General features: G+C 40.7%; 1 protein-coding gene across 5 annotated transcripts in view; it reads right to left on the bottom strand.

The window, feature by feature from the left end:
• Positions 1–1,126: 1,126 nt before the first annotated feature.
• LOC126295302 (uncharacterized) overlaps positions 1,127–25,032 on the bottom strand; it is a 217,997-nt gene continuing 194,091 nt past the window's right edge. For 3 of the 5 annotated variants that reach the window (XM_049987745.1, XM_049987743.1, XM_049987744.1), the window contains one exon: positions 1,127–1,931. In XM_049987745.1, coding sequence (XP_049843702.1) covers positions 1,910–1,931 — 22 coding nt within the window. In that variant the 3' untranslated portion in view covers positions 1,127–1,909. The remainder of the gene's footprint in view (positions 1,932–25,032) is intronic. The other 2 variants (XM_049987741.1, XM_049987740.1) reach the window with 1 other exon arrangement.

The following is a 25,032-nucleotide window of genomic DNA, read 5'->3' as shown; positions in this document are numbered from 1 at the left end:
TTTTTTGTACTGTACACTAATAAATATCTGATAGCGTTCTTTTTTGTACCAAAACTGAGTTCTATGGTGTCCTTTCTGAGATAAATCATGCTTCCCCTTAAAAATCAGGTGATAATATCATTCATGAAGAACTATGAGAGTTAAATGGTTTAGAAGTTATAAATGTTTAAGGTAAAGATTGTTCTGCAGAATGTTTTGCTAACACTGAATACACTAAATAATATACAAAAAGTAAATTAGACATAAGTTTAAAGGCAACTTTTAGTCAACTGATATTAGGTCGTGGTCTTAATTTCATTGAAGATAATTCATGGAATTTTTCTTATTGTAATTTTGTTACATTATTTGCACAATTATTTATTGACTTTTTTTCTTGAGTTCCTGCTGGGACTATACTGTTGGTGGATGGGCTACTTTTATAATAAAGAGTGAATAGGTTATTTTCTTTGTGGTGACTTAGTTAAACAGTAAACTTAACTGTTATTTCTCGAGTAACAGAAAATCTTTCAGAGCAGTGATGCATTAAGAAATTATCAATTGCATAATGATTCACTGTTGAAGTACTTTACCTTATGAATCTTCAATATTGAGTCCTAAATCTTCCATTCTAAAATGAACACACTTTTCAAAAACTGTCTTGAGCAGATATTTTGACAGCTCACACACAATGGGAATACTTAAGAGCTTGTAGCTGCAAACAGGCCTTAAGTTTACAACATTTAGTTCTAGTACAACAGAAATAGAAGAATTAGGGGAAATGTTTAAATGTATTGTAAATCATACTCTAGTGAAGTATGTGCCAAATAAATGGCTTAAGGACTGAAAAGACCTACCATGTTTTAATAACAAAATTCGAAAAGTGGTGAGGAAGCAAAGGCTGATGCAACTCTCAGTTCAAAATAGAATTGAAATGACGAGAAGCAGAGGTTAATAGAATTTCGTGAGTCTGTAAAAAGACTGATGTGCAAAGCTTATGATGACTACCACCATCATAAATTATCACTAGATCTTGCAATATTCTGGATGGAGGGAGGGGAGCACATGGTGGTTGAGTGTCTGTCAAGCTGTGGCGCAGGTACATGCATAAATCATTAATTTTGAGAAAGAATGCTTTAAATTAGCACAAAGAAGTGTTTTGAGCAGATGAGATTTCTTGGAAGCTATTTTGTGAATATAATTGTGAAGAATTATATAATTATTTTTTTCAGCATGAACTTCATGAAAGAAGCTGATCTATATGGCTAAGAGGTGTGTTGTTTGACTGACAGACTAATTAGGCACAGTATTGGTGCAAGTGAAGTAAACAGTGTTTAAATGTAATGATCTTTTTTGTTACTGAACAGTTGTCAAATATTGTTCCCTTGAGTTAGAAGTTATAGAGCACAGAATGGATGTATGCACACAGTTTTAGAGGATGGCCACCTATATATCTGCTTCAATGAACTCCTCTTCTTCATGGGTGAACACTTACAAACAGGATATAGTAAGTATGGTGTACAATATTTTGATCACTTGCTATAATGCAAGTGTTAGGCTTCACTTAAGTATGCACATTATTACCAGTATATTTTTTTTCTCTTGAGGAGTGTGTGGCTTTGTCTAAAAAAATAATTACTGGAGAATAAATATACAGCATTTTGTCTGAATAACTACACAGTGAAAAACTTAATTACTGAGATAAGAGTAAAGAGGACGAAATATGAAATATTTCAGCACACTGCTGTACCCACCCCTGTCCCCCTTTAACAGAAGTAAATTAAAATGTAAGTAGTCTCACAAGCACCAATGTAAAAGTATGTGTGGGTGGCAGCCACCACCCCACTTGTCCTGATTGTCTGGTGAAAGAATATTGGGTTATTCTGTGTCTTTATATGGTGTCTGTACTGCCTCCAGGCTTTGGTCCACCAAATCAGCACTCATGCAGCACATTTCTGTAGACCAAAACCAAAATATAGTTTAAGTAGAAAATAAACTTCATTATAAGTGTAAATAAACATGAAACACACACAAATATATTTGTCATACATTGTGAGTATTGTATCTGCCTTATCACATTCATGTTAATACAATTATTCGACCAATAACAGTGTAAAGCAATCAGTATGAACTATTATAATGCCAGAAATGATAATTAGTTGTTTGCCAAGCAAAGTAAATAAAGAAAAATAAACCATCACTTTTTTTTCCCTGTTACAGTATCAGCAGAAAGCAAGTTAATCACTTTTGTTTTACTACAGTTACATCAAGAATGCAAATAGTTTAGACACAAAGGATTTGACTGGACATGGGATGTAAATTTTAATCTTGAAGAACACTTTAAATGAAGTGTCACCTTAAAGTGCCAAATCAAAGTACAAACGTCTAAATTACACTTGTCAAGACATGTAACCTCAGATGAGGTAAACTTATGTATCAATGTGAAACATTAATGAAAAGTAAATCATTTAGAAATATTTGTTATTTAAAATTATAAGTAACTTAGCTACAAGAACAGATGTGGACTGTTAGATGATATTTAAAGGAATACATCAGAAATAGCCATATGTGGATGGATGAAGAGGGTTTTAAGGGCGCATGATGGTAAGGTCTTCAGCACCCACTCAGTAACAGATTGAGATGGGCGTCAAGAAAAGACTCGGAACAATAAGATTAGGCAGGATGTGAGACAGGAAACAAGCTTGGAAAACTATGTGCCTACTCACACTGAAGCATGGGACGAAGCGTGCCGCCAGCAGTAAAACATGGACAATTCAGGAAGAAAGTGGTAAAGGGAGCTAAAGCAATATAGCAGACGGTAGTGGCTGGCTGACAGCAAGAAGGGGATGAGCCAGTCACTGTGCAATACACTAAAAATCTCCAGCCTAAAAGTTTAGGCCAGAGTCCAGGCACATCACAAAACTTTAAAACCCTAGACACACACGTCTCATCATTAGCTAAAACACAGGGCAGATCCCCATCAACTTGTGCTTCTGCCCTTGCATCACGGTATAAGATACAGTCTGTTAAAATGTGCTGGACAGAGATGTGCACACCCGCCTTAATAGAAAGCTAGATGTGAGAGGATAGTGCCCAATCCAGACGCATGAGGGTCACTTCTTTCCGCCTGAGCACCCGGCAGGAGGTACGCCACGGCCGAGTTGTTGACTTCACCAACCGCAGTTTATTGGCCATCACCGCCAGCCATTCTTCCTCCCACAACTCCATGCCCTTCTTGTGAAGTGCAGAAATGACAGACTGCAAGGGAATAGGACACTGGACCATATCCTGCTCTCTGCAGGCCTCCTTGGCAGCCCGATCGGCCTGTTCATTGCCCCATATTCCTACATGACCAGGCACCCAGCAGGACACCTCCTTACCCAGGTGTTGGAGCAAGTACAGCTGGTCATATATCAGTTGGACCATCTCCTCAGTTGGGTACAGATTCTACAATGATCGTAAGATGCTAAGAGAATCTGAGCAGAGGAGACATCAGTTGCCCCAAACACAATTCATCCGCCGTGCCAGAGCAATCTGAACAATAGTTATGGTATGCAGGTGTGTGTGGTGTGGACAAAGTTTTATACACCTGGTGCAGCGTAAGTAGCCACCAGCACATATGAAGTGGCAGTTCACCAGCCTCTGCATGGAGGCTTGGTATGTGTCTAGTTCTGAATGCCCCAGTGGCCAACCGAAGCCCTTCATGGTGCACAACGTCCAACATCTTTAAGTAAGAAGGCCTCGCAGACCCATACACCGTGCACCCATAATTGAGCCAAGATCGCACAAACGCCCTGTAAAATTGGAGCTGACCAAGTCCTGTCGGCTCCCCATGTACTGTGGCTAAGCCACTTTAAAATACTTAAAGCCTTAAGTGAGCGTCGTTTCAGGTCTTTAAGATGAGGTAACCATGTAAGCTTTGAATCAAAAATGAGTCGCAGAAATTTCACCGTGTCTTTAAATGCGAGGACAGTGTCCCTTATCCTCAACTCAGAAAAGTTTAAAATCGAACGAGAACGGTGGAAAAGAACACACAAGTGCTTATCAATGGAAAACTTAAAACAATTCTTCTGCAGCCAGTCATCCAACCGTCTAAGAGCAAGTTGCAACTGATGCGTTGTCGTTGCAAGGCTTGAAGAAGAGCAAAACAAAGAGAAATCATCCACAAACAAGGAACACTGGACAGGACTTTTCACTATGGAGGTGATGCTATTGATAGCGATGACAAAGACAGTCACACTTAAAACGCTACCCTGAGGGACACCATTCTCTTGCTCAAAGCGGTCAGACAGGACGTAACCAATTCGGTATCTAAAATATCGTGGCGAGAGAAAAGACCGAGTAAAAAGAGGAAGACAACCACAAAAACTCCATTCGTGAAGCTGCTCCAGAATGAGACGCCTCCAAGTGGTATTGTAGGCCTTCTCGATGTCAAAAAATACACCTAGAAGGTGATGATGGCGTAGAAAAGCTTGTTGTATAGCCGCCTTCAGGGGGGCAAGGTTATTGAAGGTGGAGCGAAACCACCTGAACCCACACTGAAAGCGACTAAGGAGTTGACAGGATTCCAACATCCAGACAAGGCAGTGGTTGACCATCCACTCCAAGGTCTTTCCCATGCAGCTAGTGAGGGCAACACTACAGTAGCTACTTTGGCTCATGCTGTCTTTCCCAGGTTTTCAAAAAAAGAATTAAAACTGCCTCACGCCACGAGTCAGGAAAGTGACCTGATGTCCAAATGGCGTTAAAAAGTGCGAGGAGGATTTCTTTGTTGGACCTTGTGAGGTGCTGTAGCATACTGTAATGGATCCTGCCGTGACCAGGGGATGTGTCACGAGCTGTAGACAATGCAGAATCCAGTTCCCACATAGAAAATGGGCAGTTGTAATCTTTATGAGAGGTGGACTGGAAGTCCAGACTACACCTTTTAACAACTACTATATGGCGCATGAAGCCCGGATTCTGACTGGTTGTTGCAGTAACAATGGCAAAATATGCTGCCATAGTGTGGGCAGTGTCTCGCAGATACATTTGGAGAGTGCCGTCAGCCATTACAGAAGCCATGGGGCACCTCCCTCCTCTCCCAGAAATTCTGCTGATGGTCTCCCACACAATGGAACTTTTGGTGGAACGATTAATGGTGTTCAGGAACTGTTTTCACGACCTCTCCTCGCTCTCTCGAATAATGCGGCGACCCTAAAGGCTGCAAGATTCTTAGCAGTTGGCCGACACTGGAACCGACACAGAGATGCGCGCCTGGTCCTGATTGCAGAGCGGCATTTGGCACTCCACCAAGGAACAGGTTGCCTCTTCTGGTGGACTGTGGAATGGATGCTTCAGTGGTGTGGTGGATGATTTTGGTAATATGATCCACCCATGCCTAAACATTCGCAGTGTTCAAATTGGGCCAACTGGCTATAAAGTATCCAGTCGGCCCCAGTGAGCGCCCATCTTGGTGGTCTCCTGTTGAGGTCCACGCCATCTGGCAGGTGAATCCAGATTGGGAAGTGATCACTGCCATGCAAGTCAGCGACCACTTCCCGTTGAGCACTGGGCAAGGGCTGGAGAGCAAAGTGAGAGATCAATGGCAGAGAAGGACCCAGTCACTGTGCAGAAGTGAGTGCTCTGTCCTCCATTGAGCAAGTAGGCACAGGATGACATGAGAAGCCTCTCAATTGCTCTACCCCTGGGACAGGTAATTGCAGAGCCCAAAGCACATTTTGGGCAGTAAAATCACCATAAATAATGAACGACTGGGGGAGCTGTGTAAGATGATTTGTGTGGGCCGTTTCATCAAGTGCATCATGTGGGGGCAATTAAAGTGAACATACAGTCAATGGATGACGCATGTGCACAGAAGACACAGTGACGGCCTGTCATCATAAGCGAGAGAGGTGAGGAGCGGTAGTCCGTCCTAACGAAAATACCTACACCTCCTCTAGCTCGCTCTCCACGCAGGTCGTCCTTTTTGTGGAGTGTATAGCCTCGTAGCTCAGGGGAGTATGATGGATGGAAATAAGTCTCCTGGACACACACACACACACACACACACACACACACACACACACACACACACACACACAATGGTCTACCTGAGAGAGTAGACGAAGTTCCTCCACATGCGTCCTGAACCCGTGCAAGTTCCGCTGAAGTATGGGAGCCATCTACGATGGAGTAGCACCTTCATCCTCTCTCTGACTGAGTGGGGAGACCGCAGCAGGTGGAGGGGCAGGCATGGGGGTGAGATGATTGCCCCCACACACATGTCGTATTCCATCAGCTCTGGGGAAGTCAGGTGGAGCCTCACAAAACGACATCCGCATGGTCAGACAGTTTACCACGTGATTTGATCCACTGTTGTTGTATAGAAGCTTTCTGCGGTTTGGTGGGCTTTGTGGGAGATGACGTGGGAGGGGTAATGGCCGCACTGGGCTTTCCAACAGCCTCAGCTGTTGGAGGCGCCAGGGGCTGGCCCAAGTTCGACACTGTACCTTCGTCTGCCGTTCGAGTGGGGGCTACAGGCTCTGAAACACTGGCTGCATTGCAAGTGCACTGACATCTGCAGGTGGTAGTGCCGACACTCACCACCTCTGTCTGCATAGAGGCATTGGCTTTGGAGTAGGCTTCTGAACCATGGATGCAAAAGACGCAGCAAATGTGGGAGGGTGCATCTACTTGTAGATCTTTTTGGCTGCACCATAGGGGATATGCTTGGTTGTTTTTATTTCCTGGACTTTGCATTCCTCCAAAAATATTTGGCAATCCCTACTCCATATAGGGTGGTTCCCAGAGCAATTAATACATTTAGCTGGAGACGAGCAACCAACTCCTTCATGAGCAGCCTTACCGCAGTTGCCACAAGCTGCTTCGCCTTTACACCCTAAGGTGGTATGCCCAAAACGGTGGCACTTAAAACAGCGAATTAGGGTCAGGAAATAAGGTCTCACACTAAGGTGAAGGAAGCCAGCTTTAACATGTTCAGGAAGTTTCGTGCTACTGAAACTCAGAATAAAGGAGTTGGATTTGACAAGATGCTATGCTATGTTGTACATCAACGATGCCTTCCTCAGCCCACTAGCATTGCAGTTCTTCCCTGGGAATGTCGACTATATACCGGCATGTCACAACACCTTTGCTACAATTCAAGGTGCTGGGAAGTTCAGTGTCTATGGCATACTCCCCAAGGCATTTAGCAGACTGGAGGTTAACTGCTTGCTGGGAATATAAGTTTCCACTAGCAAGGTCCCATTACACAAGTGCTTCACTGATTTTAAGGATCCACAGATTCCCTCCAAACCCTTTTGTATATAGAAGGGCGAAACCTTCTCAAAACTACTCTCCTTCTGTTTCACAATGAGAAACACGTTCTGATTACCAGAATGCATTCTGTTACCAAAGACTTTACTTGTCAAAGAAGTACTGGAGTCAGTGGGACTGACTGCACGAGCCCTATTGAGAGACTGGGTGTTATAACCTTCCAGCAGCCCACCCTTTCCACTGGGAGGAGGACAAGAGGATTTCGAAGGATCCATCTCGGTCCCACAGGCAGCTAGGGAACTAGAAGTCCACCTAGACAGAGCCCTGCGTGCCTGGGTAAGCCTTATAAAACTGAGGTGCGGCAGGTACCCCAGAGGTTGCCCACTAACTACTCTTCCACCTCAACAGCCATGCATCTCATCAGCGTGCAGCACACCTTGATATTGAGGGGTTGTTTATAGAGGCGCGTACCTGGCACCTGAATGCCAAGCCCCTGGCGGCAAATAGCACATACAGATAAGAGGCAGCATATGGGTACTGGCTTATGGTAAGTCATTAATCCATAATGATTCTGGAACAATGTTGATGGGTAAAGTGAGGATAAGAGGTGAATGCTACATTCTATTCCTCCTACAGGATACATCTGCTCACCTAAAAAATGACTTTTCAGCACACTCTGTCCTGCAAAGGTATGGCTCCTATTTTTTTGAAAACTCAGATTTTTAAATAAAACGAACTTTATTAACATTATACATCTTTATTCTCCATACATACATATTTAAACTACTGGCCATTAAAATTGCTACACCATGAAGAAGCCGTGCTACAGACATGAGATTTAACCGACAGGAAGAAGATGCTGAGATACGCAAATGATTAGCATTTTAAAGCATTCACACAAGGCTGGCACCGGTGGCGACACCTGCAATGTGCTGACATGAGGAAAGTTTCCAATCGATTTCTCATACACAAACAGCAGTTGACTGGCGTAATGTTGTGATGACTCGTGTAAGGATAGGAAATGTGCACCATCATGTTTCCCACTTTGGTAAAGGTCGGATTGTAACCTATAGCGATTGCGGTTTATCGTATCACGACATTGCTGCTCGCGTTGTTCAAGATCCAATGACTGTTGGCAGAATATGGAATCAGTGGGTTCAGGAGGGTAATACGGAATGCCATGCTGCATCCCAACAGCCTCAAATCACTAGCAGTTGAGATGACAGGCATGGCTGTAACGGATCATGCAGCCACGTTTCGATCCCTGAGTCAACAGATGGAGACGTTTGCGAGACAACAACCATCTGCACAAACAGTTCAACGATATTTGCAGCAGCATGGACTATCAGCTCGGAGACAATGGCTGCTGTTACCCTTGACGCTGCATCACAGACAGGAGTGCCTGCGATAGTCTACTCAACAATGAACCTCGGTGCACAAATGGCAAAATGTCATTTCGTCAGATGAATCCAAGTTCTGTTTACAGCATTGTGTTTGGCGACATCATGGTGAATGCATAGTGGAAGCGTTATTCGCCATCGCCATACTGGCATATCACTCGGCGTGATGGTATGGGATGCCATTGGTTACACGTCTCTGTCACCTTTTGTTCGCATTGACGCCACTTTGAACAGTGGACTTTACATTTCAGATGTGCTGGCCAGAACATTCTTCAGTTCTCTCACCAATTGAAAACGTCTGGTCAATGGTGGCCGAGTAACTGCCTGTCACAATACGTCAGTCACTACTTTTAATGAACTGTGGTATTGTGTTGAAGATGCTTGGACAGCTGTGCCTGTACACGCCATCCAAGCTCTGACTCAATGCCCAGGCGTATCAAGGCCGTTATTACGGCCAGAGGTGGTTGATCTGGGTACTGATCTCTCAGGATTTATGAACCCAAATTGCGTGAAAATGTAATCACATGTCAGTTCTAGTATAATATATTTGTCCAATGAATACCTGTTTATCATCTGCAATTCTTCTTGGTCTAGCAATTTTAATCGCCAGTAGTGTAGTTCCGAACACAGTCACACTGGCGAACACAGCTCTTCCAATGAGGGACCAGTTTGTTGGTACCATAACTGTAGAATATTTGACTTTGTTGATGACCTCTGTTCTACTTACACTGCTTCATCATTATAGAAGTGAGGTCCTCAAACGTATTATTTAAGTTTGGGAAACCAATAAAAATCTGATGGGACCAAGTTGCTGCTAAGTAGAGAATGATCTATGACAGTGAACTGAAGGTGCCAGATTGCTGCAGTTGTCTCTGCTCTGTGTGTGGGAGAACTCTTTTGTACCCTCTCTTGGTCTTAAAATACACAGGCATCTAATCTTACACTCCTGCTTGCTATAATTTGGAGCCCTCTAGAGGCACAGGGAAGCAGCTTGCATCAGCAAAGCAGGAAAGTCAACCAAGTAATATGCATGACATGTAATACCCCCAACAGATTTTGAGAACAGGATAAAAAAAATTGGAGGCATTACTTTCATCACATCCCCACATTTCCTGTTTACAAGTTTGTCAAGAGAGAGATGCTGAGGATTTCGATCATGATCTGTTACCAATTTTATACATGAATTGGAAGGTCTTTATTTTAACTGTGAAAGAAAAATGAATGCAAGGCACATGAGAAGCCTGTCTTTAAAATAGAAAGTGATATAGTACATGACACCAAACACAAAAAGTATTGTACCAAACACCATACACATCTCTACCCACTACATTACACCAGACAGCCTGGGCAGGGCAGCCGTGCAGTCTGAGATGCCTTGCCCGCCGTGGTTTTTGTGTGTGTGTGTGTGTGTGTGTGTGTGTGTGTGTGTGTGTGTGTGTGTGTGTGTGTGTGTGTGTCATAAGAACTCACCACCATCCCAGACACTTTAATGCACTCCACATGTGATTTGCCTTCCAGCAGCTCTGATGGTAATTAACAACTATTATCAAAATCAGTATCCTCACACACACTATATTGAAATTCAGACAGCCCAAGTATAGTTTTCTGTTGTAAATGCACATTGATTCTGTATAGAACGTGCCCACCACATCTTGCTGAGTCAATGTAGTTTGAGGTACCATCCCTGTTCTGTCAAATTTAACTTAATGTGAGAAGCTTCCACTCTGAACTAATTTCTGAAAATATTTTGCACCTAACTTTTCTTATCCAATCAATATCATACCAACAATCCCAAGTACAGAATTATGAATACACTGAAACAAACTAATAGATAAAACACACGAACTATTATAGGAGATGCTGTAGTGAGAACTGCTGTCAGTTAACTGCAAGATACAAAAATATATGAATGGGCAAGATTTCAAATACTTTTTCAGAGTGATTATGTGCAGAGTTTGCGAACAGAATATTGTTGCTGATGTGTTATCCAATCAGTTTAGCAAAAGTTCTGATTGACTGTAGTGATCAAATGTCGATTACTGCGTGGATTGATAGCATATGACCAGCAAGTAAACCTACCCAAGGGATAAACTTAGATTTTCAATGGCTTTGAATGCTGTAGAACAAAAATGACACTTTTTATGTTCGCTCATAAAGCCATTAAGTGGTGAAACACTTGACTAAAAAAAACTGAGTTCTGTATTTCTGAATGAACAAAATTGGATCAGAACCAGATATAAAAATATAAACTTCAAATTGTTTTTAATGTTTGTTACTACAAGGCACCCAGATATTTCAAAGAATTTTTTTTTCCTAATTCCCCATCCCACTACTTTTTCATTTTGATGTTTGACTAATAGCAAAACTGATAGCAGCATTAATACCAAATGCAGTCATATATGATGAAATCATATTCCAGAGATGCCTTTCTCAGAAATATCACTACACACATACCTGATTCTCACGTGTGTCCATTTCAATGCCAGTTGTCATGCTGGTTTGTTCAATAAGTATTTTTCCTGGATAAATACATTCTAAATGTGTGGTCTATATCTATTATTGGATATATAATTTATGATACATAAAATAACTTGCATTCTTTTTGTGCTTTCTTTTTACATTTGCTGCATTTCTTTTTAAGTTTTAACATTTTCACACTTTATTATGTCCAAATAAAGTGTTTGTCCATTACTGCTGTAACATTATTGTAAATCTGTACAATAATGAGGAGCTGCAGAATTGTTCAGGTAAAAAAACTAAAAATGCTGAATGCACTTTGATTTTGCACGCCAAGCACATTGGGCAATTGCAATTTCATGACAGGGGTGGGAAGGGAGAGACAGTTGCCCCTCTCTTTTCCTCAGCTAACAACCTTATCCAAGCACATGGGCAGCAGAGTGTGGCAAATTTTGCATTCTGGGACACCTAGTTCGCTTCAGTGACTGATGCCAACATACCAAGTGTTACACATGTAGTTTGTTGTTTCTCTCAGCTTGTCTTCGACATTAATTTTGGCATTCTGGTAAGAACAAATTTGAAACCATGAAACATAGATACAGAAATGTCACAAAGCGAGATCTGTCTCCATTGGAAGCACAAACTGCTGCCGGTGGGGCAAGAAATGAGAAGTTCTTGGGTATAATCAAAGTATATATTAGTTAAATTTCTAATTGCAGTAGATAAATCAGTACCGATATGTGGTCAGGATATAAAGAGGGATGAATATAATTCATCCTATTATTGGTTCAAGGCTTCTTCAAAATGATTCATAATTTTAATGTAAGACACCAGATTACTTCAAGGAAAATCTATAAATTCCATAAGTCAATAAAAAATAACAAAGAAAAATCGAAAGAGAAAGCTTAACAATTTGTGGAGACTGTGAAATCGGTAGTTGTATTGCCAGGGTGGAAATGCCAATGTGTATAATTCTGAGCCAGCTGGAATGGCCGAGCAGTTCTAGGTGCTTCAGTCGGGAACCACGCAAATGCTACGGTTGCAGGTTCGAATCCTGCCTCGGGCATGGATGTGTATGATGTCCTTAGGTTAGTTAGGTTTAAGTAGTTCTAAGTTCTAGGGGACTGATGACTTCCGATATTAAGTCCCATAGTGCTCAGAGCCTTTTGAATCATTTTTTTTATAATTCCGACCTGTCACGTTTCAATTTGGAAATGCATCCAGAACGAACATTATCTTTCAAAAGCACATAAAAAGTTGAAATTCTATTAATATCCCGGAATGCCTTAAAACACAGTTATATGTGCAGCCCATTATATCTGCAAGAGGAAATTTGTCCCCCTTGCTCACAGTTTTGAAAGTAAAAGATCGCACTTTCAGACCAAAAGTTGAAAAATATTTCTACAAAACATTTAGTGTCTTTCTATTCGCTTCTATATCTGGTAACCTGACATCGGAGAGACATAATTATCTTATATGATTATGATGGTAACTTCCATTTAAGAAATAATATCCCAAAAATTCAATCAGTTTTCTTGTACCAGATTCATCAACTTTTTTACATGTGGATGGTACAAGACTGCTTACATTGAATGGAAACCACCTAAATGTGAGACACCTGTTCACTTTTGCTTTAAAAATTGTAATCCTCTTTGTGACTTTTGACATGAAATTGCAGTCATCTGATGTGCTTCATGTGCAAAATTGAAGCGCATTCAACTTGAACAATTCTGTGCTTCCTCATTACTGTACAGCTTTACAGTAGTGTTACAGTAATAGTGTACAAAAATTTGAAATACAGGGTGTCTCTAAAGTCACTATCCATTACCATGAATACGGTAATTTGTTTTTCTTTTCTCTGCAGATACTGGTACCTTTTTGCAAGATGTTTTGCACACAAGACCGGTTTGCCATTGTTTGCGCACAGCCACATGGATTGTCATATGAAGATGCCAGTGCAAAATTTACCAGTAAATTCTGCCAATGAGCCCCACCAAGGGCACACATTCGTGTGCCTGTGAACAAATTTGTGTAGTAGCAGTGTGTGTGTGATGAGGCATATCATTGGTGACCACATGTATTGGCAGAAATAGGGCAGCAGTCAGTGATAGGAGTCTGAAGGCATCAACTCGACACTTCAGTGGGGAAATGAGCGTTTCTTGCAGCACAGTGTGGAAAATCCTATGTTTCACTATATGAAAACATCCTTATCACATGCAGGTTCTGCACCACCTTGAGGCCAAGGATTCTGCGTGTCATTGGGCAATGTGTTATGGCGTCCCGGAATCTGTAGAGAATGAGAATTTAAAGGACAACATTTTATTATCTAATGAAGCTACATTCCATGTTTGTGGGAAAGTGCCACAACAACAGTCGAATATTGGCATGAGGTATCAGAGTGGGAATGTGATACACCAAAGGTCAATTTTTGCTAGTGTATGAGAAAAGCAAAACTGTATGGCCAATTTTTCTTTGCCAAAAGATCAATAAACGGTAACAGCTACCTCAAGATGTTAGAACTGTTCTTTGAACTTCACCTTCAATGTGATGACATATGGGATACAGTAGCATTTCAGCAAGATGGTGTGTCTTCACATGTTGCACACATTGTCCATTATTACCTGAACAGAACCTTTCCAGAGAGGTGGGCAGGCAGCGTGTCACCTCAGCTATGTGCTTCCCATTCACTGGACCTTACTCCTTTAGACTTTCTTGCATGAGGGTACATCAAGTCCAAAGTGTAAACTAGCACAGTGAATGGTCTGCTTGATCTACAGAATCATATTAGGGAAGCAGAAAGATGGATTATGTGCTTTGACCTAGATGGCAGTCATGTAGAAGGGCAGCAGAAATATGTAAAACTTCTCAATAAAATTGATTTTTCAATGACTGTCTGCATCCAGTGAAGGGGATAGTGACTTTAGAGACACTCTGTATAATATATCAGAAAAGGTTGTAATTTGAAAACAAAAACATACACCAAATGTAAAAGAAAAATATACTATATATATTTCGTCACAGAAGAAGCTGAGTAGCACTGTGGTGAAGTGGATATTATACTGGACTGTTGTGTCAAAGGTTGAGAGTTCAAAACTCACCTGGACTGTACAATTTTAATTTCTATATTTGATTCGAGTACATTATATAAATATCCACAAATGACAGGAATCATTGTACTGGAATGTTCTGTAGCTGTATATGTACTGTATGTGTTCTGGCTGGAGGCAGTTCACTCCGCACTCTTGTATGTGCACGTGCTGAACAAACCTTCGTTAAGTGAAGTTAGTGTTCGTCATTCATTTACTTACACCTTCCTCCACGTGACGTTATTCTGGTGGAGGCGCCGGGTAGTGGGACTTGTGATAGCGCACATTATCGACGACACAGTGGCTCCCATCATACCACGACAGAGCCGCCGTTTACATGGCGAGAAACCTGAGTTCGATCTACATTCAATAGATCGCAATCTATCAGAGACAGAAGAAGAAGACTTCACGATTAAAGAAACTGTGTGCCACCACATGAGATATCCTTCTGGGTTCTCTGGTGACGATGGCCAAGGTCAAAACAAGTGGCTGAAGGTGTATGAGCGTATAGCAAATTGTAACAAATGGGATGACACTGTGTGTTTGGCTAACGTATTTCTTCTACTTGGAGGACACTGCAAAGCAATGGTTGAGGACAACGAGGAGAAGTTCACAAGCTGGCAAGTATTCCAGGCGGAACTGCACGTGTATTTCGGCGACACACGACGACAGAAGAGCAAGGCTGAGGATAAATTAAAGTGCAGGGCACAGCGCCCAGGAGAAACGACAGCATCCTACATTCAAGATGCCTTGGAGCTGTGTAAAATAGTAATGAAGGAGGAAGATAAGGTTGCACATCTCATGAAGGGTGTTGCTGTAGACATGTATGAAACCCAACTCCTGAAGGAGGCTTCGACAGCAAACGACTTCATAAAATGGTGCCAGTATATTGAGACAATGCATCAGAAAAGAATTACATGCAAGAAGTTTGAACGGCTTCCAAACGCCGTATTGATGTCTGTGATGGAGGAAGAAACTGATTTCACAAGTGTTCATCAGATAGTGAGAGAGGAAGTTCAGAATGCTCTTAAATTGCACAGTGAGCAAAAAACCAAGACGCTTCAAGAGGTCATAAGGGAGGAAGTAGAACAGACATTGAACCCAATCTCTCGTCCTTCATTTCCTTTTAAAACAGTAAAAAAGTCCAGACCTAAGCGTAGTTACGTTCCTACAGTGCCACATGAGGAACCTGTTTGGACGCCAAGGAAGACTGATGTCTGGAGGACCCAGGGTAACCAAACAGTATGTTTCCACTGAGGAAAACTGGGATGTCATGTGGTGTGCTATTGTCGAGAAAGGCGGCAGATATTTGATAATGCCAGGAGACAGCAGACTGATCTTAGCCAATGCCAACTCCAGAACGACAAAGATGAACAAGAAGATGTGGGTCCAGGATGACATAGGTCACCATCGCCGCAAGTTAGCCACTGGCAAGGATGTTTCCCAACACGCCGATCAACATCTCCATCGCCGTTTAGAAGCTCCAACAAATCACCTGGCCACTGGAACCTGGAAAACTGAAGGGTGCGACCTTCCTTAGAGGTGAGGCCGCTGAAGAGAAAAATACCCCGCCATCGATCACTGCAAAAATGATAGGAAACTATGTCGATATCGTCATGGATGACCAATCAGCCCGAGCTCTTTTTGGAGTATGGAGCTTCATATTCTGCCGGCCGCAGCGGCCGAGCAGTTCTAGGCGCTTCAGTCCAGAACCGTGTGACTGCTATGGTCGCATGTTCAAATAATACCTCGGGCATGGACGTGTGTGATGTCCTTAGGTTAGTTAGGTTTAAGTAGTTATAAGTTCTAGGGGACTGATGACCTCAGGTGTTAACTCCCATAGTGTTCAGAGCCATTTGAACCATTTTTGATCTTCATATTCAGTCATTACGGAGAAGTACCATTGCCAGTTGCAGAAAACTGTATTCATCGACAACAAAACGTATCTAAAGGGAAATATGTAAAAATTGGTTCAAATGGCTATGAGCACTATCGGACTAACATCTGAGGTCATCAGTCCCCTAGAACTTAGAACTACTTAAACCTAAATAAGCTAAGGACAACACACCAACACACACATCCATGCCCGGGGCAGGATCCAAACCTGCGACTGCAGTGGTCTCGCGGTTTCAGACTGAAGCGCCTACAACTGCTCGGCCACACGGGCCGGCAAAATATGTAAAACCTACAGGAAGATGTGTCATTCATGTGGATATAAGTGGCCATACACAGCCCTTAGAATTCGTCCTCTTACAAGATTGTACTTATGATGTCATTCTGGGATGGGACCTTTTGAAAGCTTCTCAAGCAATTATAGACTGTGGTCGCTCGAAGATTATGCTAGACAAGATGAGATACTGTGGACAGGAATATGTGCATCCGAGTGTGGGGAGACTGTGTGCTGGATGGAGTGATCAGTCCTGCAGTCAGCGCTACAAAGGTAGCTGTCATGTGTCATGCCATGCATCAACCCATGGATGTTGTAGTGGAGTGTAAGAGAAGCAGACCACTGAAGAATAATTTGGTCATCCCAGCCTCTGATTCAGTGAATTGTGGATAGTTAACTGTCACTATAGTTAACTATAGATCCTTCCAAGACGCATGTGCATAGCAGACACTGAGCGTCATAGAAACAACCTATGCCGAGTCTGTGGGCGAGCTTAGCGCTACCACTGCTAGACAAGATCTTCTAGCTCAACTATCACCAGATCTCATTAAGGAGCAACAGAAGGAGCTACTTGCCATTCTTCAAGAGTTCTCTGAACGCTTCAATCCACAGGTGAAGAGCAAAGTCGACAAATCGATGGTGAAGCACCGGATCAGCACTGGAGACCATCAACCAATAAGCCAGAGAGCATAGCGCGTGTCAGTAGCGGGACGTCGAATAATTTGTGACGAGGTAGAGAAAATGATGAAGAATGACATCATTCAGCCTTCGCAGAGGCCATGGTCGTTACCAGTTGCTCTCGTCAGGAAGAAGGATGGCAGTGGGCGCTTCTATGTTGATTACAGGAGCTCATAAAAATAACTAAAAAGGACGTTTACCCTCTTCCATGAATTGACGATACACTACATTGTCTGAAGGGGGCTAAGTTTTTCTCACCCATGGACATGTACTTGGGACACTTACATATCTAAGTAGATGAGGCTGATCGTGAAAAAACTGCATTCATCATCACTGAGGGCCTGTATGAGTTTAAGGTAATGCCGTTTGGTTTGTGTAATGGACCAGGAACTTTTGAACTGATGATGGAAGACAGACTGAAGAAAGGCAGACCTAAGTTTATAGCATCGTTTTAGAAAAATCTTTTATCATTGTTAACTGAACAGTACTCTTTAGAGATCTGAATGTAACAGGAATGCAGTACAGGGAGCGAAGGTTTATTTGCAATTTGTATAGAAACCATCATCATCACAAAATATGGGAAGTCAGAGCTCACGTAGAAAGATACAGATGTTATTTTTTCCATGCACTGTACAAGAGTGGAATAACACATAATTAGTGTGAAGGTGGTTCGCAGGACCATCTGCCAAGCACTTAAGTGTGATTTGCAGAGTAGCCATGTAGACTGTGGAAAACGTGTCTTCGAAATGAGTGATACGCTCCATGTTGGGTGTAGCAACAGTTCTCTACTATATCTCAATAATATTCTGTTTACGAGAATTTATCAAATTTTAAAAAAAATTGCATATTCGATTCAACACTTTAAAATTAGTTTAATCCCATGGTGCAACTGTCTACTGAAGTGGACAACTGTTAATGGTGCTTCTGTGGCGTCTTATCAGTTCTGAGGCTCCAAATGCAGGGCACAGCGCTGGAGTGAACTGTGTCCATTTGCAGCCTCAGGATGGATAAAGAACGGGAAAGAAGCGCCATTAAGAGCTGTCCACTGCAGGGGACAACTTCACCACAAATTTAACACACGTGTTTACATGATGGCCTATCCACGTGGTAACAAACATCGGCAGTTCTTAACTTCCACTATTGGACAAGAAAATTTATTGAATAACATTTTTCTCTTAGTGTTATCTCTAAAAAATAAGTATGTTACTTTCTATTTGATGTCTTACATACGTTTAACCAACTTTTCATTCATTACGAACCTTTTATGATGCGAATTGTAATCAAAAACCAGAATGATTTGATTAAAAGTCACGAATCACGTCTACATTTGTTAATCATTTCAATTCAATAATATTTCAGTTCATATAAATGTTGGAGAAAACTGTGCCTCATTACAGATCAAAGTAACACAGTCACAATTACAAAATAAGAATGCTACTTTCAGCTACAAGCTATTCTGTTCACTGGGATGAAATGTTTTGTACTTTTGCGTACAAGGAAAACTGCAAAATCGATTTCTCTGGAGTGTTATTGAGAATTGATGTCATGCATTAAAGTCTTATCACTACAATATTACATTTAATAATCAGAAAGTTCCACCTATCTTTGAAGAAACGAAGTTACAGAATTTCAGTGGCCTCCTTACTGTAGCTTCAAAACACTTCCAAGAAACCTGTGCAGTGGCTATTTGATCATCTACAATTCAGTGGTTTACAAGTGCCAAGCACACAAATTTTGATTGTTTTATTTGTATCTCAGTAAGCAGCCTCCTTTGTCTGTATTGTCGACACATTCTCATTTTTGCACTATTATTCATAAAATTGTGCGGTAGTCTCTTACACATTCCAGACATATAAAACAGTCCCATAATCATCTTGTTAACATTAACAAAAGAACTGTCATTTTATGTTTATTATCATGTAGCTGTAATGAAACGGATTTTATCTTTATTAAATATAAATGGGTACATAAGTGAATGTATCTTTGATGCATCAGGAAAGTCTGAGTGTTTGGCTGCAATCCTATGTCACACATAACTGGCTAATTTCTAAACCACGAAAAGTGGCAAGTCCTTCATCTAGTCTCTCTTACTTTATTCACCATTAATAATGTTAATTGAGGAATCTTTGTCTAGTTTAACAGGATGAATGAAATTACACCTCCCCATGAACTGACACCCTAACGTTGGTGGAAAGGTTTGTATATCTCAGTGATCCACAGAGCTATGCTCCTGCTAGGGTCACCCATGCCATACTGGACAGTAGGTGAGAGATCAAAGAGTAGCTCCTTAGGAGGCTCCCTTCTTGGGGAGTATGTAGCTGGCAACCACCTGGACCCTTCGATAAGTCTAATATTACGTTCACTTACTTTTGTCAGGCTCCTTTTGTTTTCTTTTCTATTGGCCTTCCTTCATCAACTCTTGTTTCTTTGACCCCAAAGGTATTAAGTTTTAAGGCCTGAGAGTATCTTTCATTTTCCATTTTAGTAGAGCATTGAAAACAAAAGAAAGAAACTGTAGCATCTGTTCTCAAGGGAGGCAATTACAAATAGCATCTGACTCATACTGAGCAGCTGAACCGGCTGGGTTACCACCAGCCTATGTGGAAAGGAGCAGGATGCCACCACAATTTTTTTTTTCAAAGAGGAAGCTCATGGTATGGCTCTTTTCATACAAGAATCCAGAGGCAAAACATCCTCTCAATTGGATCTTTGGAGGGATTACATTGAGATCAAATACAGAAGTGCTGGAGGAAGGAAAAAGGAAATGGAATAGGAAGAGAGAAGGGAAGTTAAGGATTGGAACATGGAATTTGCTCAGACTATTACAGGTTAGCAAGCTGGAATATGCCAAACAAGAAATGATGTAGAATGGACTGGCTATATTCGGTATGTGTGAAGTGAGGTGGGGGAGTAAAGGAGAGTTGGACAGTGAAGTGTACAATTGTTTATCAGGCAGGGAGAAGAATGGCAACTATGGTGTGACAATTAAGATAGAAAAGCAGCTGATGAAAAAGTATTGAAAGTGGAGTACATATACGAAAGACATGATGATGATGATGATGAGGAGGAGGAGGAGGTGGTGAGAAGAAAGGTGTCATTTTAATAAAAAAGATACATGCCAACAAGTCAATACACTGATGGGGAAGTATAGGAATGTTACAAAAAGCTTGAAGAAATTATGGATAAAGAAAAAGAAACACGCCCATCATTGTAATGGCAGATTTGATTGCAGTGGTAGGAGAGGTAAAAGATGAGGGAGTGATTGGAAGATTTTGATTGGGAAATGGAAATGCCAGGGGTGAAATGTGGTTATTTTCTGCTGAGAAAATTCTCTTGTGATAGGGAACACATTGTTTGAAAGGCACAGAATATGAGTGTCTAGGTGGAATGATGAGAGACTAAATTTATTAAATCATAATTTACAATAGACACACAAAAACTGCCTAAAGAATGCCAGTGCACACCCTGGAGCAGACATAGATTTTTGACCACAACTTTGTGGTGGCAGACTTGCAAATAAGTTTGAAGAGAGTGAGAGGAAGAAAACAAAGAGAAATTTGACTTATAGAGATTAAAGGAAGAAGGTAAGGATACAAAGTTGGAAAACCCATTTACTTCAATATGGGATAGAGGACCCAATGAAGAAAATGAGAAATAGAAGAGGATGAGACTTAAGGCATCTGCAGAAAAAGTAGAAATGGAGAAAGGAAAAAGAACATACAGAAAGCTGAAGAATGAATTAAGGAAAGAAACAGAATAGGCAAGAAATACATGAATGAAAAAGAGGTGTAAAGAAATAAAGAAACTGTAAAAGGAAGGAAAGTATGAAATTGTGTATAGATTAGCTGCTGAAGCAAAGAAAGGCAGTACTAGTATGGGACTAGAAAGAAGTGATGGCACTATGGTCCATAAACCAGAGGAAGTATTGGAAAGGTGGGAAAAGTGTATAGAGTGCCTATTTGAGGGTGATTAAAAAACCAAACAATACTGAATTAGAAGAGAAAATGGGCATTGTAGATGATGGCTAAGAATGCTGCATCTTCGAAGGAGAAGTAGAAGGACTTTAAGACAGATTAAGAAATATGAAACATGTGGAATTTATTGATTACCAACACAGCCATTTAACAGCTTGCAGAGTAGTAGCATGGAAGAATTACCATATCTATGTAACAGGATATATGAAAAAGGTGAATGGTCAGATGACTTTCTCTCAACAGTAATGATACTGAATGATAAGAAAATTAGTGCCAAGAAAAGTGAGTTTAGATCTACAAGTTTGATTTCTCATGCAGCAAGAGTTTTGTGAAGGGTGACAAATAGAAGACTCCACAGAAGACTGGAAGAATTAGCACAGAGGAAAAATATGGATTTAGAAGCGGGAAAGGTACAAGAGATGCAACTGGACTTATGAGAATTGTAGGCGAGATACATTGAAAGAAGAATACAAGATTAAATAGTTTTCATTGACTTGGAGGAAGCCCTTATGGAGTATAATGCATTACATTAATGGACATTTTAAGGAAGAACAGTGTTGACTGGAGGGATATAAAGATAATTATAAACCTATACTACAACAGAAAATTCCGAGTATTGACTGCGAATAAGATGAAAGAGGAAATCACAGTCAAAAGGGGAGTGTGGCAAGGCTGCTGTCTGTTTGCAACATTGTTTAACATACATTTGGAGCATATTATTCAGAAATGTTTGAAACAAAATAAAGGAGTGCAGGTTGGTGGTAGCAGTATAGAATGTGTTCCATTTGTGGGTGATAAGGTATTATTGGCAGATAGCAAAATAACTATGGCTGGAATGTCAAAAGACATAAGTAAGACCTGTGATGAATTCGGAATGAGAATTAATAAATAAGTAAAAGACAAAATGTATGGTGGTTAGTGCAAGAAAAGGAAGGACAATTACAAAGTTAGGACAGGAAGATGCAAAATAAGGTAGTGTTTTCAAATCTCTAGGAAGTATTACAGTGGATGACACGAGGTGTAAAAAGGAGGCATTTAATAACCAGAGGTGGCTTTCATGTGGGTACATTGACAGGAAGCTTAGGAAGAGATGGGCGAAGTGCTTCATATGAAGTGTGGAATTATACAGAGATGAGACATGGACACTGAGGGAAGAGGAAGAAAGAATACAAGAAACTGAGGTGTGGATTTGGAGGAAGGAGACAGAGATAAAATAGGTAGACAAAGTGAATAATGAGGTGGTGCCCAAGAGTAGATGAAGAGATAAATTTTAAAGATGATCAGGAAGAGCACTGCAAAGATGAGAAAGGTAATTTGTAGCAAGGCTTGGCAAAATGATCCCAGGGGAGCTGAGGGTATGTGGCTCTTCACAGACTCATGGGAAGTAGATTGGCAGGTACAGCTGCCTCTGCTTTCTTGGGGAGAAGGTCTCTTCAGTGTGCAGCATAGTGGCTCCAAGGGTATTATACATTTTATTACACAGATCCTCTATGGATGGCCAAGCTGGAAGCGTTTGTCCTATATGACAGAACTCTGCCAGTGGGGGGCAGGCACAAATCATGTTAAGGAAAACCCTTTAGCAGATGAAAATTCACAGTCTTTGAAAAAAACATGCCAAAAGAGCTCTGACATACCCCTGGATCAAAAGACGCTGTGTAATTGGTGACTAGCCTGAGGGACAGCTTTATAGCGTTTTCCAAGAGCTATAATGTGACGCTAGTTGATGGTTCAGAGGGATGTAAGCAACATCAGGAGGATGTAACACTTAAAGGGAGAACATTCAGGTCATTGGTTTAGTGAAGTTTCAGTTTTTCTTGGCGATATATATTGTTAAAGAAACAATGGGTAGGCTGTTTGCGCATTTCAAGCTTCATTTGTAAATTCTTGACACTTAGAACTCTCTCCTGGGTGAGAGCATTTTTGTATGTACCTAACATCAAATATTACAGAGCATACATTCCTTAAATTAACAGGGCCCCAGAATCTTTAAAAAAGAGTGAAGGGGAAAAAGAATTAGGCATAGCAGGCTGCAAACCAATTCACAAGCTAAGAGTCCCTTTGACAATGTAACACACTAACCACTACACCACTGTACAGTGCTGCAACTTGCAACTCGTTTTTAAATTTAAACACCATGAAGGCTTCAAATGACATTACCTTATAGTTTAGTTATAACAAATGGTAGCAACAGTTATGCATTTTGAGAGAGCCCCATCGTTTGAAACGGCCTATATTCATAGGCCATACTTAGTGGTTCAAAATCAATCAGATATGGCTTCTCGCACTTCTCAGTTCTGGATATCATCATGAAACTTGATAGATGTTCCTGCTGGTCAAAACTACACGTCATAGTGATGTTACGGAGTAGTTGTACCAAGGTGGACCTCGCATCTTGCTGGCAATGGATTTTATCAGACAGGCAGAAATAGCAAGTGCTTGACAAGATTGTATGTACATAATATGCACAAAAATACTTGACCAATTATTTATCTTCCATTCAAAATTTGAAAACCTTAAGTTCATCGAGAACAACACAGATGTTTGACAAACATACCATGAAATAATTACATACCAAATTCAGTGTGTCCAAAACAATCAGCAAAGATGCCAGAGCTGAAGCTATCAGCCAATTAAATGTGAATAAAATAGCACTCAAATGTGCACAGTAAATAAATTTAAACTAACACAATACTAGTAATACAATAGTAATATTACAAACAGTTACAACAGCATCACCACAATATACTCACAAGCTGCTTCATCCATTCAAATAAACTATAATAACACTAAAATTTACTTACTCAGTTCCATACAATATGAATGTTCATTTAGGCTTCACACATGCTCCTAATCTTTAGTCGCACATTCCTTACCTAACTAAGATGACACAGCACGGTACCTGATGTCGCTCCCAGCAACCACAGTAGTAACTGTCAACTTAGTTTGCATGTGTAGCAAGTTATAAAATTCTGTAAAAGCACATGACAGCAACTACACAACGGACAATGTGGTGGACATTAATTTAACTCTGTCAAGATTTTGTGTGACATCATTATGTTGTGTACACATTGTATTGAAGAAGAATGAAGACATGTACTGATTTTTTGACTTTTGCTTCTTTGACTTCAAACAGTGTGGCTGGAGCCGTTCTGTGTTATTCACTTACTGCTCTCTCAATATGCCTACACCATTAAATACGATAATGAGAGAAAAGCTGAAAGATTTCAGGATTGATAGTAGGCACGATTTTGTTGCTATTGTGTTTCACACGAAGAAATTGATGGACATCCAGTGAAGCTTAAGTGCATTATGTTATTTTTACATGGTGAGAGGTAATACATCACAAAATACACAGTCCTGACCACTGTAAGTGAATATAGGTCTCATTTTCTTGTTTTTGCTGGACTGTGTTGCTCTCTCCAAACAAATATGGTTACAGTTGTCTGTTTATGGCAAACCTTTATTGTTCACCTACAATATGGTCATGAAAATGATTGTTTTAAATACATTGGCTGTACACAGAAAACTAATCAGAACTGTATGTGGCTAATCAAATATGACATGTTCTGTTGTTTAAGAAGACAATCTGTTTCATTACCTATAGGTCTAATAGTTTTCTGTTGCTGTCAAGACAATTACAAACAAATTACACATAGTGATGGATTCAAATTGACTTTGTGTGTAATTAATTACCATTTACTTTATTTACCAATACTTCCAACCTGCTGTTATCTGACAATTTTCGCACATAAAAGTGTAAAATCAATAATAAAAATTAATAATTTTCGTTATGTGAAACATGCAATAGTGATTCCACAAACTCGCTACAGTTTCATATCTATACAATTTTAAGTATTCTCCTGACATCTTTCTTTCAGGTTCATATGTGTGCTGCACACTAGGGTCAAGCAGAATAAATTTAAAACAATGCTGATAATCCAAGGAACTCATTCTTTATCCAATACTGTGTAGTTGAAATGAACCTAATAATAGGCTCTGGGACGTCAAATTAAGTTTTTAATTTTTTGCTAAACATG

Source organism: Schistocerca gregaria, chromosome 11 (genome assembly GCF_023897955.1).
Source record: "Schistocerca gregaria isolate iqSchGreg1 chromosome 11, iqSchGreg1.2, whole genome shotgun sequence".
Taxonomy (NCBI): Eukaryota; Metazoa; Arthropoda; class Insecta; order Orthoptera; family Acrididae; genus Schistocerca; species Schistocerca gregaria.
Note: the sequence above shows the minus strand (reverse complement) of the source record. Positions and strands in the feature narration are given on the sequence as shown.